The 17,001-nt window shown below is 45.4% G+C and overlaps 1 protein-coding gene across 1 annotated transcript in view; it reads right to left on the bottom strand.

Annotated features, from left to right (window-relative positions):
- CDKAL1 (CDKAL1 threonylcarbamoyladenosine tRNA methylthiotransferase) overlaps positions 1-17,001 on the bottom strand; it is a 1,097,522-nt gene that overhangs the window by 74,156 nt on the left and 1,006,365 nt on the right. Inside the window, exon 14 of the mRNA XM_088475853.1 lies at positions 1,306-1,389. Within this exon, the coding sequence (XP_088331979.1) occupies positions 1,306-1,389 (84 nt within the window). The remainder of the gene's footprint in view (positions 1-1,305; positions 1,390-17,001) is intronic.

Raw genomic sequence — 17,001 nt, 5'->3', positions numbered from 1 at the left:
TGTTTCCAAACAACACTTTTAAGGTTACACTATGGCCAGAGGTGTGTCTTAGACAGAGTAGACAGGATATTAACATGATAAAATGGGTAGTGATATTGAGTTGTCTGTGGACTGTCCATCTAACATTATTGTACCAGGCTTTCTCTTTTTTTTTGCTTTACTTCAAGTCCTTCAGAAAAAGTAAAATATGAATACTACAATGGATGCAATATGAAGTAATACTAGAATGTAAGGTTTATTTTGCTTCACAGCTTCCAGGAGCAACATATTTATTTTATTTTATTAAACATAATGAAACTGCTTAACAGATATTCATCATCAAGTGAAATACTCATAGCTATACGTTTTAGGATAATTAGGTTTTGATTTGAAAATCCTCCTCGATATAAAGTGGAAATATGCTAATATAGAAAATGGTGCCTGGTACCAATCCAATCTTTACAAGATGAACTTTGTATTGCATTAGAACATCATATCAAAATTTTGGGGAAAAATAATATATGTGCCAAGTGTCTGTTATTTGAAAGCAATATTTAAATAACGTTTTTTCAAGGGCACTGCAATAATAACCTAAATATTCTAAAATTCCTTAAATACGCTTTCAATTAAAGTAGTATTATTTATTCAGGTACATGCTGAGTATGAGTTTATTTTATACTGAAAAGAGGTATATAATCTATTGAGGATAATCTAAATAAAAGGGTGCAATAAAAATACATGAAACGGTGCACATAGCAAGGAAGTGTAAATGAGTTATGTATCAAATAGCATGAAGTCTAGACAGGTGACAACAGACATGCATGCATAGAGGAGTTGATCAAGCACAGTATTTTATAATTCAGATTCAACCTTTAAATGCACAAGCACATTGGGTGACTAAATGCAGATGAACTATTGTACATAAGGTGGAAAACAAACAGCTGTTATTGAAGGTAAAGGCTCAGAGCATACAAGAAGCACTAAATAATAAAAAAAAAACATTAAGCCCTCCAGTACAGCACTGGTGACTACTGTCACTACTACTGTGAGAGTGATCTAAGAGAAGTTCAAGTGTGCTTACAGAACAGCTCAGTACCAGTAGTTGATTGGTGAAGAGAAAACAGCAAGTTACTGTATAGTAGATGCTAACGTTAAGATCACATTGTCAGTAAGTGCCATTAAGTAGACAGTTGCATGCTTTCTAAGTAACATACAGTAAATGTTATACCCCTAGGGATGAGTGCATATTAAGGATGGGTAGTGAAGATTCTAATTTCAGGGAAATAGAGACTATTGTCATACTGAATGTGTATCTAGATCACTTACCTGTTCATAACATTGATTGTGGGCCACATAGTATTGGTGGTCAAAGGATTCTTCGGTTACTAATACTTGCTGCTTTTGGCCAATCTGAAAAGCAAGCAATGTGCGTAAGATGTATTGAACTTGGTGAGTACGGCAAATCACAGTCATTTCAGCAAGTTTAGCCTTATCGCGATTCCTAATGTCCTAGCAGGTACAGACATGTAATTACAGATTTTATTTTTGCTGTATGAGAAGGTTTACACTGCAAAGGACAGATATTACTCCCAAGTACTCACCTACAGTATATAATATTAATTAGTGCGGATAAAAATTACGTCTTTAGTTTGACATGTGCATTCTTGTGGGACCTAATGCGCAGAGCATGAGACCGCTACAGGAGGAATAAAGGGCCTGATTCAGAGCTGGGAATAGAGTGAGATATCTCTCTCAACTGTGAATCTGAACAAACATATTGCAATGCAAGGGGTGTAAATACATAAAAAAAAATTACATGTGGGGTAAATACTGGCTTATTTTGCATGTAGCCCACAAATACTGCACAGCTTTATTATTACTCTACAATTTAGATGTCAGTTTGGAAACACTCCTCCCAAATCTAAATCTCTCTGCACATTTTAAATCTGCCCCACCTGCAGTGCAGCATGGTTTCACCAAGATGATCAGTTGAGTGAGATATCTCACTCTATTCCCAAGTCTGAATCAAGCCCAAAACCCACAACAAAACCTGCTAGAGGAGCTTGGTGCCCATCTGTTTAATTGCTATAACACAAGCTAGTCACTATTCCTAAATAGTATGTTTTGTCTCAATCCATCCTCTGTCAACCACACAGGTGAAAGCTCTTGGAGTCTTCTTTTTTGTAGCACTGTCTTAACCAGAAGGAAAATGAAAACAAACAAAAAAGGAGCAGATAAATCCGATTTGCGGTTCTGATCTTCTGAGGAGATCAGGGTAAATCAGTCATGCTTCTGATCTTTTCGCAGTTTGGAATTCTGATTCTAAATACGAATTTCGGGTTTGGGATTGCAAAAACTACATGATTTAAGCTGTTTTTAAAAACGTTTTATCTATTTAAAAAAAAAAAAATCCAGATCCAAAACCAAAACACTTGAGGGTGGTTTTGCAAAACCAAAACACAAAGATGAATCCAGATTTAAAACCAAAACACAGGGGTCAGCAGTATAATTAATTTAAGTTCTCTGCCAGAGGACCCTTTATTAATTGAGATAGAGTTCTGTAGCAAGGACAACCCCACACTAGCAGCTGTGGGTACTCATCATCTAATCAGCCAAGGGTGTATGCTCGGCTCACCAGTAACGTTGTCTCCATTTTATAATGGGGTAAATGTAGAATGGACAACTCATGTTACTCCAGAAAAGCCTTTCATTGAAGTTCTACAAAATGGGTAAAATTTGGCTGTTATGTCGTACGGGGAATATGATAAGAAAAGTGTTCATTAACTTTACATTTTAGTTCTCATTCAGTGGGCTAATCTTATCTATTAATTCAGTAAATCCTGTACCAATATATTTACTGATCACTGGAGTGTCATTGCGCAAAGAGCATCTCTACTTAAGGCATCAAACCCACTCAGCATTGCACGGATAAGGTATTAGAAAACAGATTTACATATGTATTAACACATAAAATGAATATCAACTATTGTTTAGAATTACTGGCATGAGTCATACATACATGTAAATATCCCAAATCAAAGCATTTTAAGAATTAATTTTTATTATTGACCAGTGTTTGAGAGCAGAAGCACCAAGGCCCTCATTCAGAGCCGCACGCTCTGAATGAGGGCCGCCCTCCATAAAAATGGAGCGTCCTCCTAGACGCTCGTATAGCTGTGGGTCACCACCCACAGCCTATACAAGCGTGCAGTTTGATGGCCGCGATGGTCGTGACCATCGAAACTGCGAGCCGGAGCCTGCGGTTGAGGTTTTCAATCGCAAGCCCCGGAGTGATTTTGGCTCTATCAGAGCCAAAATCACTCCCACTGACATCACTAGTGATGTCAGTGGGCCGGCTTCTGACGGGATGCGTTCCCGTGGGAACGCCCCCGTCAGGGAGGCACGCCCCCGGCACGCCCACCAACAGCCCACGCCCCCGGCACGCCCATCGACAGCACGCCCCCTTTGATCAGACACAACGAGCGAAGGACTTTCCTTCGCTCGTCGCGTCTGGTGCATGCGCACGACGGAGCTCCCTCCGTCGTGCGCATGCTCAGTGCAGAACATCGACCCACTTGCGAGCGGACAGCCACTCGCGAGTGGGTCTGAATCAGGGCCTAAGGGCCTGATTCAGAGCCGGACGCTATTTGCGCTCGCTCGTCAAGAAAATAGGGGTGGCTATTCAAATGAACCGTTCGCTCTTTGCGGTCTGTTCACGCCTCTAGGTCTGAACGAGCGTACAAAACTTGCGGTCGTTTTTTGGGAAACTACGCCCCCTGGCCGCTCGCATCCTACGTCATGTCCGCTATTTATTAGATTAATCGAGTACATCGACCAGGGTATGAACTGCTCGCTATTCTTGTGGTTGGTTTTTGCTACCACAATTTTGCGAGCAGTTCTGGCTATAAAATAACCCAGTGACGTTGTCAATGACGCTGCTGTTTTAAATATGCACACCCATAAAACGCCCGTTTTGACCTTTAAGCACGCCTGCGATCGGATCTCCACTCCCCGTTTTCAAGCACCTTCCCCTGTTACCACCCACATACGCCTCATTCTGTCACTCAAATTATCAGGCATTCGCTATTTTGCGAGCACATGAATTTCGGCCGCACTGAGTGGTTCGCGCATGCGTATTACGATCCGTACGCATGCGCAGTTGGGCAAACATCGCTCGGAGCGAACAAGCAGCCACTTGCGTCCGGCTCTGAATCAGGGCCTAAGTGTTCTATATATTGTTTGAGCATGTACAAAAGCATTCAGTTAAGGTATGCAATAAAATGTATAAAGTTTCATATTTGGAAATATCACACAAAGTGTTTAAAACTGGCATGCTATGTGTTGCGGCGTAATGATTTATTTATGTTTAAAATTGATATATTTAAAGTTGTCAAATATTCAAGAAACAACAAAATATTGTGAACATTTGAAAAGGGTCAACAAAGTCATAGTAACATTCCGGGGGGGGGGATTCAATAGTTTTTTCGCACCCTCTCACATTCGATCTCCCATCTAAAGTGATGGGGCAATATGTTTGCCAGCGGGCGCTTATCACGCATGTTGAGCCCAAATGCCCCGCTTTTAGACACGTAAAACAGCTAAACCTGTCTAAAGTACTGGGCAGGCTGCGTTGGGTGCCCAAAAGCCGGACTTTTCACAGATTTCTGCTCACCACCTCAGGAGAGTACGCTCAGACATAATGGCCACATGATTATGTGATTTCTTAGCTTTTTTTTTTTTATTAAATTTGCAAAAATCTGAAAAAAAACTTTTTACACGTTATCATTATGGGGTATTGTGAGTAGAATTTTGAGGAGAAAAATGAATTTATTCCATTTTGGAATAAGGCTATAACATAACAAAATGTTTAAAAAGTGACGCGCTGTGAATACTTTCCGGATGCACTGCAGGTGGATAATGTTGTGTAATCTACCTGCCTCAACTTTTCTAAACCTTTGTACATCTGTAATAACTTATTACGAAAATTCTTAGACCACAATTAAAAGCAAAGTCCTTTCTTCATAAACATATAGGTGGCAAAATAAATATATACACACTTATTGCTGATTTTAGCTATACATGCCCTTAGATTACTTGCAGTATATGTGCACATATGATTAAAAGATTATTTGTAAAAACGTCTCGATTAAACTTTACATAATCGCTGCATGTGTGTGCACCTAAAACATGAGCAATCCTCTAATTACAATTGCACAAAGGTGGGTGCACACTTGCTGACTGGCCGATGAACGATATATAACGGGCTGATGGTACACGCTACAGGATCCAGTGACAGACTGCCCGATATGTAGTTAACCGGCACCATTGACCTTGCCAGCTGGGTCACTCCGTCGTCAGTGCATGTGGAACGACCCCGATGTCGGACAGCGGGGGCACGCATAGTGGGTACACATTAGACGATGTGTCCGAAATGTCGACCTGATCCGTGAGATTGGACGACATATCATCTAGTGCAGGGATGGGGAACCTCCTGCCCGGAAGCTGTATCAGGCCCATGGAATCATTTGGTCTGGCCCTCTGAGCTTTTTTCTGCTAGCCTCATCTGGCTAGCAGGGTGCCTAGAATGGCACACTGCAGCCAGAATCTATGCAGCAGTGCCGCCAGGAGCCTCCTTAGGACACTTCAGACGGTCATACCGCTGCTTTAACAGCTCCCCGGAGCATCCTCAGGATGCTCCGGACATTGCTGTAATCACGTCACGCGGATGGGTGTGGCTTACACCGGGCTCACAAATAATGTTATATATATCAAAATGGCCCTCGGCAGAAAAAAGGTTCCCCACCCCTGATCTAGTGTGTACCGGCTTTCAAACCAAAATGTAAACTGAAAATATAGTATCAAGTATAACTGAAGTATAGTCATTCTAAAATGGACATATATTATTATTTTTTAGGCCCATTGATTTATATAGCGTCAGCATATTCCACAGCGCTTTAATATTGGGAACTTATACTCCCCTTGTAACTAGTGATTTCAGACATATGTAGGGGGACAGAAAATATCATCACAGTTTCTAGTCAGCACATAAAACACTGTGTGACAGGGTTTGCTCACAAATAATATCTTTAAACTGGATAGCATTTTTATTGAGTGCTCTGGACACATGCACAAAACATCGCTGTCAGAAAAAAAAACCACCTATGTAATTAAATTGCTTGTAGCCTCTCTCTGTTTTACTCATAGAAATGAATTATTTAAATATATGTGGAGTGAAAGGCGCCAATGTGACACCACCCTTGGTGCTGCAGTTGATACTTTACATGCTGAGTTTTCCATCAAAAACCAGCAGAAAATAATTGAAATGTTGTGTACACTATCTTATAAATATGGAAATAAATATTACAAATAAAATACTGTAGTTGGCATTTCCACTAAATTACTTTTACGAGGAAAATGGTAAATACACTACTATATATTCTATACTATAATACAATAGACATGTTACAATTATTTTTTATCAGTATTCGTTATTACCATAAAGTCTTAGTTGGCTTTTTCTAACTAGGATATATATATACAGTGACTGGTCCAAAATGCAGACCAGAGAAAGCTAGACTCCTTGTTTGGTGCACTCTTATCTTGAAAAAAAACAATTAAAATATAACTTTTAATATAATTTTTTAAGAAAATTAAAGGGGACACAAATACATATGAAACAAATACCATACAATAATCATCTATATATGAAAATACCAATTATTCATTATATAAAAAAAAATCCCTGAGCTAAGTATATCATCTCTATATAACAGGTATGTCCATTGACAGGGATTTGGTATGTGAAATTATAAGTAATTTAATCCCTCCACTTTAAGGCAAAAATATCTAGATTTTTATCCTTATCGTATCAAATTAGATACCCAGTGTCGGGGATCAGTGGGTACACCTTATTAGGTAAATAGCTACCTTATACTTCAAACAAAGAGATATATAGTAAATCAAACCTCATTGCAAATACTATATATTATATATATATATATATATATATATATATATATATATATATATATATATATATATATATATATGCGCAGATTCTAATTTTATAGCCTCTTCTCTTTTTCTAACTAGGGTCAATTAACTGGTCATGAGCTAAAGAAAACTTGACCCAACATTTTGTATACATGGTCAATGGATCAGCAGCAGTTGCAGAGAGGATCTATTCGAGTGCCAGGTAGTCAATGTTTGGTGAGATAACAGGGGGTGGATAGAAAAAAAGCAGGAGTGTCGGGACCTTTTTGTGAGCGTGCTCTAGAGAGCCTCTGAATATTTGTTGGCAGCTGCAGAGGGGCCCCGGTGTCTTTGGGGAGCAGCTCTGTCTGAGACAACATAGGCTTACTTAGAAGTTCGATGAAAAACCGATGTTTCCAATGTTCCTGCTTTTGTACATGAGTGATGGATGTCAGATGCTGGAGGTGTGTGTCTCAGCGCACAAGATGGCAGATGAGACATTAGCATATTTCCGTAAGTCTGAATGCACCCGCTGGCAGCCACGGCACTGCTAGAGAGAGGAGGGGGCCTGCAATGAGTCTGCAGGATCGTCCTGTATTACAACGCCCTATTGTAAAGCTGGTCTGTAAGCATACTTGCATACTTTTGAAACCGCATTTCAGTCAGATTGTGAAAGCAATGCCTATGAGCACAGCGGTTATGTGGGTGTGTACTGCTACATCTTAGAGGCGTGTCATAAAACTAGTTTCCATCCAAATAGAAACGAGCCCCAAAGCAGTTAGTAAATTAATATGTGTTTTACAAGGGATTCCATATCAGTACCCATGAGAAACCTTATGAAAATGCATTTAGCTGTAGGAGTCATTGTATCTTATAACCAATGCAGGGAAATGGCACTGATTATACCATTTGAATGTATAAATCTCTGATTTCTCATTTTTCTAAAGCTGGGTAGACACTCACAAATATATTGGCCGATCAATTGACCGGCCAATATATCTGTTGACCTTCAGCAAGTGTGTACCCACGATATTTCTGAACAGCGTCGTTCACAGACATACCGCATTTTCTGTGCTGCACAGCCGATAGACAGATATGTCTGCAGACCAGCCGTACACACACAACAGCAGCAGCCGCGGGGAGGGGGGTGGGACACAAGCAGATGATGGCCTTTCAGTGTGTATGAACGACCATCATCTGCAGATATATCTGTCAGGTGTGTACCCACCATAAGTACTATATAACAGCTACATAATGGGGGTGTGGTGCAATCATGGAGATTGCTGGACTCTTCAGTGAGATTGCTACTATTTCAGGGAGTCTCCATAACAATCATGGAGAGTTGGCAAGTATGTAACTGTAACACTATGGTGTCTATTCATTATCCCTTAATTTCTACACAAGTGCGTGAAAATGAACATTTCCCCTTACTTTTGTAAAAATTAAAAATCAGGACCATTCATTATCATTGTAACGTAGGAGATCTCACAGGTATCTCCTGGTTACAATTCTGCCCTGATAATTCCACAGTCCCCATGCTTGTACTAGTATGGGGATGTGGAAATTGTGCAATTCATCAAGTTCCGAAAAAGCTATTTATTTTGGAAGTTGTGAGTGATACTGTACGCCACTCTGAGATGCCGTACAGCATCCGATACCATGCTCCAGCTGCATTTTCAGATCCCTCCTGCTTTGTTTACTTACCTCCGGCATCTCTGGCTGTCACTGTCTCCCTCCTGTGCTCTTCAAGGGTGCCAGTGGTGAGGTAACACTGAGGAGGAGTAGCGGGGGGGTCGGAGTCAAACACTGGCGGCGGGTCAGCCTTAGGTGGAGTAGATGTCAAACACCGGGCGCGGAGGTGGGGGGCGGTGGTTATCAGCAGCAGCCGTGGGGGGGGTTGTGGGTCAGACATCAGCGGCGGCGATCAGCTGCTGCTGCATAATGGCACTGTCGGCTGCACAGGGGGTGGGGGTCCACGACGGACAATGGCGGCCATGGGGGGAGGGGAGTCAGACCAGAAACCAGCAGCCGTGGGGGGAGGGGAATAATGACAGAGCGGGGGCCAGTTGCTACCCAACTCTCACAGTAGAGAGGAGGCATGGGGGGAGGCACTGTATAGAGGATGACTGCTGCGAGTGGTGAGGATGGGAGTTGGGTAAGCAAGGATGCCGGCAGGGGGAAAATTTCCAAAAAGGTGTCTTTGCAGAAATAGAATCTTTTCAGAAGTGATACTTTTGTAATGCACAAACGAATAATAGGCTTAAATTTAACAACGAACTTGTGGAGAGTTCAAAACTAAAATATCACTCATTCATTTTTTATCTTGATGAATAGGGCCCTAGGAAACACACAGACATTTGCCATTTGAAAGTCACTATGGTAATGTACATGGCTTCTTGCTTTAGATATGTACTATTACCTTCTGCTGATATTACACCACTGTCAAAGGAAAGAAGTGTCTCCTTTAAAAGTTCTTTATTAGCCCAGCACAGTAAGGGACCCATTTATCATTATATATTTGCGGCACATTCTCCAAAAAACACTCGTTTTCGGGGGATACACGTAAATGTCAAGTATCACCCCAATGTATAAAGGAGAGGCAGTTTCCAATAATCTGCTGCTGTCCCTCCATTTCTGACAGCAGCCACAACCCCCTTAGGTTTCTATGGGAGTTATGTAGCTTCCGGCTTGGCCCCTGCAGCCAACACTATCTGAGAATGACATTAGCCACTTTAGCCTGTAGGCTACACTTTGCAAACTTACCGGGAGAGGGTTCTGGAGGAAACCTCCCAACAATGATTGCTGCAAATGCGTGGTCCATGGAGAAGTGAAGAGACCACTGGTGTGGTCATTTCACTCCAATCACATCGCAGGGATGTGCTTTTTTTTTGGAGCCTCTGTCCTTGATTGTGGTATTTAATATATTCCAGTGGTATTATCACATACTACAATGCTATTTTGGGCGCTAATATCGCGTCCGGACCGCACTGAGTATGTGATTATTGAAAAATGGGCCCCTAAGTCTGAATGAGTAAAACCGCAGACTATATGGATGTTCTGAAAACTAGTTCAACTTGACAGCATAATATAATAAGACATATTTCAATTGTATGTTACATTTCAGTAATTTCTATCCAAGGTTCATGCAGCACTTTGTTTGGCTATGTTCCCAGATTTCAGACACCAAAAATACATTAGCAACGTATTTCATGTGTGAGAATGCTAACATGACACGGGTACAAATTGGTGTGAGAAGATCTTTTGTCAGGCATTAGGACTGTATTCCATGACACACCAAAAAAATATATTAAATGTTAAAAGTTTAACTTACATGTCATTTATAAACTCTGCCTCTATAACTGGTGTTTCCAGCTCCATAAGGAATTGCCGCAGTTTCTCGCACTGCATGATACACTGAGAGAATAATACTCTGCAGGGTTCATTAGACCAATATACACACTAACTTTTATGCTGAAGAATTATATAGATGGCATTGTACTGTCAGCACTAATTCTAAATTCATATTTGCTACAGTAGGTAAAAGATATAGGGGCAAGCTAATGCTGCCCTTAAAACATGGGGAATCAGCTGGATCCGCATGCTTAAGGACAGAATTAAGTATCACTACAATGTAACAAGACAGTAAGCAGGAGATATCTGAGGAGCCGTTTCCACAACTTTCTATGGGGCACATTTACATCTGCATTCTGGAGCTTGGTAAATCCGACCACATAGAAACCTATGGGGCTGCTTTACGTTTGGAAATGGAGGGACCGCGGCAGATATCGGAGATCTCTACTGTTGTCCCTCCATGGTAAATTCCAGGGATCCTTAATAGTTTCTGTGAAAACTGCCGTTAATATCCCGCAATATTATATGGCAAATAGGCCCCTAAGTAACCAGCTCAGAAAAGCTTAGCTCATTGGAGCTTGCTTGCGTTAGCCAACCTCAAAGAAGCAGGCCAGCTGTGGAAGAACTGTTTGCAATGTCGATCGCTATGCCCATTGGAGGACCACGCACCCTGTCCAAACCCATTAGTAAAGTGATCACATAACTGATCACATTGCTCTTACTGATCACCAGGACATGCACTTATTCGATCCTATGCCCTAGCAACTGCAGCTTCATACATTTCCCAACAAATTATTCCTTATTTCTGCAATGTGGAAAATGAAACATTTGCCATAAGCACTGGAAAAGTAATCTGTAGTGATTAGCTATACAGAAATTGTGCATGAATCAGTGACACAGCAGAAAAAATGTTTCAGAACATATAAGTGGTCACTGTCTATTGGCATATGGGCAACACACACAAATCTCAGTTATGTAAGATACTAGAATATAGAACAGATGGCCTTCCTTATAGCATATCTGACCATTCTGACTACCATCATGTGCAGGTAACCCATGACTGCAGGAGCGGAACTAGCGGCGGTGCAGCCGGTGCCTTGCACCGGGGCCCGCTGTGGTGCAGGGGCCCATGGCCGCCTGCATCCGACAGCGCCGCTGCCTGCCGACCCGGTCCCCGGTCGGTTGGGGTGCGGAGTGCCAGGATGGATGGGGGGGGCCCAAAGCATATTCTCGCACCTGGGCCCACCACTGCATGAATGCTAAACATCATGAAACTGTAGCATCCTTATTTTATCGCCATAGCATTACCCCTGATGACATTTGCCTAGCAAATGTTTAAAACAGAAAACCTTAATATAAAACTTGTCTTTAACTTAAGGGCTTTTTTATTTTTAGATAAACAGCTGAACCCATTTACACAGTGTTGACTGGAATTTAGTTAAATCCATAATTTCACTGTAACAGAGTAATGCAAAGACACAATGGTCTTGAAATATTTGATATTTGTTTGTTTACTATAGGTGGTGTGAGAGGCCAAGTCACAATACAGAATGGCGCACCACGTGCACCTGTATTTTAGTAGACGTATGACAGACACCTGAACAAATTCATTGGTTATTTTAATGCAAATGGTCTGGCACAATACAAGAGAGAGAGAGAGAGAGAGAGAGAGAGAGAGAGAGAGAGAGAGAGAGAGAGAGTTTGCGATAATATCAAAATTAGGGTGTTACCCTTGTGTTGTACCAGACAATAATATGAGATATGGTAAGAACTTACCCTTGTTATCTCTATTTCTACGAAGTCCATAGGGTTCCACAGGATACCTTGGGGTATAGGTGTGACGTCAGTCGCTGGGCACCATAGAGTTAAGCTTTTCAGCCTCACAGGATGCACTAGGGTCCCCCTCCTATACCCCGCCCCCGAGCCAAGGCACCTCAGTTAGTTATCAAGCCATAGGCCGGAGGAGGAGAAGGAAGAGAGAGAAAAAAGATCTGGACACATACAAGAATCACATTCTCACCAGAGTGAGACTGAAAACCGGTGACTAGAGCAAAGCCCATCTGCAGCACAGGTGCGACAGGGCGGGAGTCCTGTGGAACCCTATGGACTTCGTAGAAATAGAGATAACAAGGGTAAGTTCTTACCATATCTCATATTTTCTACTTCAGGGTCCATAGGGTATCCACAGGATACCTTGGGGATGTCCCAAAGCAGTATCCTTTAAGGGTGGGGACGCTCCTGTGCAGAAAGGAGAATCCGCCGCCCGAAGGAAGATGTCCCAAAGCAGTATCCTTTAAGGGTGGGGACGCTCCTGTGCAGAAAGGAGAATCCGCCGCCCGAAGGAAGCATCCTGAGAGGCGAAGGTGTCAAACCTGTAATACCTCACGAAGGTATGGACAGAGGATCACGTAGCAGCCTTGCAGATCTGAACTGCCGAGGCACCACGTCGAGCTGCCCAGGAAGGACCCACAGACCTAGTGGAATGAGCCTTCAGAGAAGGAGGGACCGGTAGGCCTTCATGAAGATAAGCTTCAGAAATAGCCATACGGATCCAGGCTGCCAAAGTTTGCTTTGAAGCAGGCCAACCCTTTTTACGGAAGCCATAGAGGACAAACAAAGCGTCCGACTTCCTAAACGAAGAAGTGCGGTCAACATAAGTCCTTAAGGCCCGCACAACATCCAAAGAGGCCTCACCCACGGAAAGACCCGGTGAGTTAAAGGCCGGAACAACGATTTCCTCGTTAACATGAAACTGGGAAACAACTTTGGGAAGAAACTCGGGCCGAGTGCGGAGCACTGCCCTGTTCCCATGAAAAATCAAGAAAGGGGGTCTACAAGAGAGCCCCTAAAACAGAAACACGTCTGGCCGAAGCTATGGCCAGAAGGAAAACAGTCTTAGCTGTTAGCCATTTAAGATCCACTGAGCCCAGTGGTTCAAACGGCGGTCCTTGGAGAGCCCTCAGGACCACAGCCAAATCCCAAGGCGCCACAGGTGGAACAAAAGGCGGCTGAATGCGGAGAACACCTTGCATAAAGGTGCGCACATCCGGGATTGTAGCAATCCTACGGTGAAACCAGACAGATAGGGCCGAAACCTGTACCTTCAAAGAAGCAAGGCGAAGCCCATGATCTAGTCCCGCTTGCAGGAAGGCGAGAATCCGAGACAGACGAAACTCCCGCGGTGCATAACTTCTCGGTCGACACCACTGGAAGAACGTATGCCACACGCGATGGTATATCCTCATGGAAGACGGTTTCCGAGCTCGTAACATGGTACGCACCACAGAGCTGGAAAACCCCCGGGACCTCAGCATGGCCGTCTCAACTGCCACGCCGTCAAAGACAGCCGAGTCAGGTCCGGGTGAAGACAAGGACCCTGTGACAGAAGGTCCGGTCGTAGCGGCAACCGCAGAGGACTGTCCACGGACAGACCCTGAAGGTCTGAGAACCAGTGCCGTCTGGGCCACGTGGGAGCTATCAACAAGAGCGTCCCTCCTTCCTGTTTGAATTTCCGGATTACCCGTGGAAGAAGGGAGACCGGAGGGAACAGGTATGCGAACCGGAACATCCACCGGACGGACAGAGCATCCACCAGAGACGCCCCTTCGTCTCTTGTGCGAGACCCGTACACCGGCAACTTGTTGTTGTGCCGGGACGCCATGAGGTCGATTTCTGGAAGACCCCACCTGTCCACCAGTAGTTGAAAAACGTCCGGGTGCAGGGACCATTCCCCCGGATGAACGTCCTGGCGACTTAGAAAGTCCGCCTCCCAATTTAGCATTCCCGGGATGAAGACCACTGATATGGCCGGAAGATTGCGCTCCGCCCAAACCAGGATCCGAGAGACCTCTACGAGAGCCGCCCGACTGCGAGTTCCTCCTTGCCTGTTTATGTAGGCCACGGTGGTAGCATTGTCCGACTGGACCTGCACCGGGTGACCCTGGAGAAACCGCTGTGCCTGCTGGAGAGCATTGAAGACCGCACGGAGTTCCAAGAGATTTATTGGAAGCTCCGCTTCTGTCGGCGTCCACCTGCCCTGGAACAAGTGTGGACCCGAAACTGCTCCCCAGCCCCGAAGACTGGCGTCCGTTGTCAACAGGACCCAATTTGGAACCCAGAACGGACGTCCCTTGTTGAGGTGGGTCGTCTGTAACCACCACGCAAGGGACAGGCGAACCTCCGAGGTGAGCACAATCGTCTGGGACTTCAGAGACTGAGGCAGCCCGTTCCACTTGGACAGGATCAGGTGCTGCAGAGGTCTGGAGTGAAACTGGGCGTATTCCACCATGTCGAACACCGACACCATGGAGCCCAGTAACCTCATCGCCGAGTGTAAGGACACCCGGCGGCTGTGCAGACAACTGCGCACCCTTGACTGTAAAGCAGAGATCTTGTCCTCCGTCACGAAGATCCTTTGCTGTCCCGAGTCCAATAAGGCTCCAAGATGCAGGATCCTCCGAGACGGGATTAGAGTGGACTTCTGCCAGTTGATTAGCCAGCCGTGCCGTTGCAGCAGTGCAATGGTCAGGTCCAAGTGGCGTAACAGGAGCTCTGGAGATCCTGCCACCAATAACAGGTCGTCCAAATACGGCAACATGCGGACTCCCTGCAGCCGCAGAGAAGCCGCCATGACCGCCATCACCTTGGTGAAAACACGTGGTGCTGTCGCCAGGCCAAAAGGTAACGCCCGAAACTGGAAGTGGTCGCTGCGGATTGCAAACCTGAGGAACTGTTGCAGGCGCAAAAGAATAGGGACATGCAGGTAAGCGTCCTGTATGTCTAATGACACCATGTAGTCCCCAGGTTCCAGCGCCAGAATGATGGACCGTAGGGTCTCCATCCGAAACTTCGGGACCCGCAAAGACTTGTTGAGTGCTTTGAGGTTGAGAATCGGACGATATGACCCATTGGGTTTCTGTACCAAAAATAGATTTGAATAGAAACCCTGGCCCCTCTGGGAGAATGGAACAGGCACTATAACTCCAGCCTGGAGCATAGTGTGCAATACCTTCCGCAGCTCCGTAGCCTTGTTCCGGTCTGATGGTAGACCCGTGGTGAAGAATCGAGCCGGGGGTCTGTGCCGGAAGGAGAGGGCGTATCCGTGGGAAACCACCTCCAGAACCCAAGTGTCTGTCGTAGTGGTCGACCAACACTGGGCGAACTGTAGCAGGCGGCCTCCCACCCTGGGATCCCCCAAAGGGAGGCCCGGACCGTCAGGCCGCAGGCTTGTCATCTGGCTTGGGGGCCGGACGTCTGGTACTCCATGCCTGCTTCCGGGGCTTGGCCGATTTCTTAGGACCAGCCTGTCGAGGAATCGACTGTGGTTTGGGCCTGCCCTGGGCCCTAGATGACCGAAAGGACGATGGTCCAGAACCAGAAGGAGCAGCGGCCGACGGGAGACAAGCCGATTTGGCTGCCGCCAGTGTGGCCACAATCTTATCCAGATCCGGACCGAAGAGAACTTCTCCGGTAAATGGCAACGCCTCCAGACCCTTTTTGGAATCTGCGTCCGCCTTCCAGGATCGCAGCCACAAGGTGCGACGAGCAGCTACCGCTGCTGAAGAAATCCTAGACACCAGAGTACTAATGTCTAGGGCTGCCTCGTTGATGTAGGTGGCCGAATCATGGAGATTGCCAATCAACTCCGCCTGTTCGGCCGGACAGTCGGAATCAAAAGAAGCCTCTAATGAATCCACCGAGCGCTCCATCGCTCTGGCAACCCAGCAAATGGCCATAGCCGGCCGTGCTGCCCCCCCCCCCGCAAGGGAATAAGCGGACTTCAGGCAGATTTCCACCTTGCGGTCCGTAGCATCCTTAAGGGAGGACATGGATGGCATCGGCAATGTGGCACTACGGACAAGACGGGTCACGTGAGAATCCACCTGTGGAGGGGATTCCCACTTTGCAAAATAATTATCCGCGAATGGATAAGCCACCGCCAGGCGTCTCTGCGGCTGGTATCTTTTGCCAGGCTGTTTCCACGCCTCCTCTAAATGGTCCACCAACTTACCCGAAAGAGGAAAGACTGTGGCATCGCCCTTCACATCCTTGAAAAAGGCATACTTAGATTTAGCCGCTGGGGGAACTTCGTCCTCAATCACCAAGGCTGTGCGGACCGCCCGAATAAGTCCAGGAATATATACTTTGGACTTAGCATCAGCGTCCTTAGTATGGAGAGGTTCCTGATCGTAAGGATCCAGAATCTCCCCATCATCAGACGTCCCCTCGTCATCCTCATAAGGAGCCGACAGAGACGCCCCCGGCCGTTTATGCGGCCGCATCACAGACTCCCCTTGCAACACATCCGACAAGTGCTGTACAGAACTCGTCAGGGAGTTAACCCACGCTGGCTCCTGAGAAACCGAGAGCGGGGAAATAGGGAGACTGTGGGGTACCACCAATTGTCGTGGGAAACCCTGCATGGGTGACGACACCACTGACTGCTGGGATAAACCCATCGGTGTAAACGCGGGCTGCGGAGCTAACTGGCCCACTAAGGCTGTAAGCGCCTGAGCGAAACAAGCCCATGGCGGCTCCTGTACCGATGCTGTAACCGTAAGAGGCCGCGCCATGGACAAACACTGCCGGCAAAGGCCCTCCGCGCTACCCTCCCCCTCCGCTAATGGTACTTTACACGTAGTACACTGTAGCCGGAGGGGAAAATCACTTTCGGACATGATGGCACCACGTATGTGACCT

The sequence above is a fragment of the Taudactylus pleione genome, unplaced genomic scaffold (assembly GCF_031769625.1).
Source record: "Taudactylus pleione unplaced genomic scaffold, aTauple2 ptg000179l, whole genome shotgun sequence".
Classification (NCBI taxonomy): Eukaryota; Metazoa; Chordata; class Amphibia; order Anura; family Myobatrachidae; genus Taudactylus; species Taudactylus pleione.
Note: the sequence above shows the minus strand (reverse complement) of the source record. Positions and strands in the feature narration are given on the sequence as shown.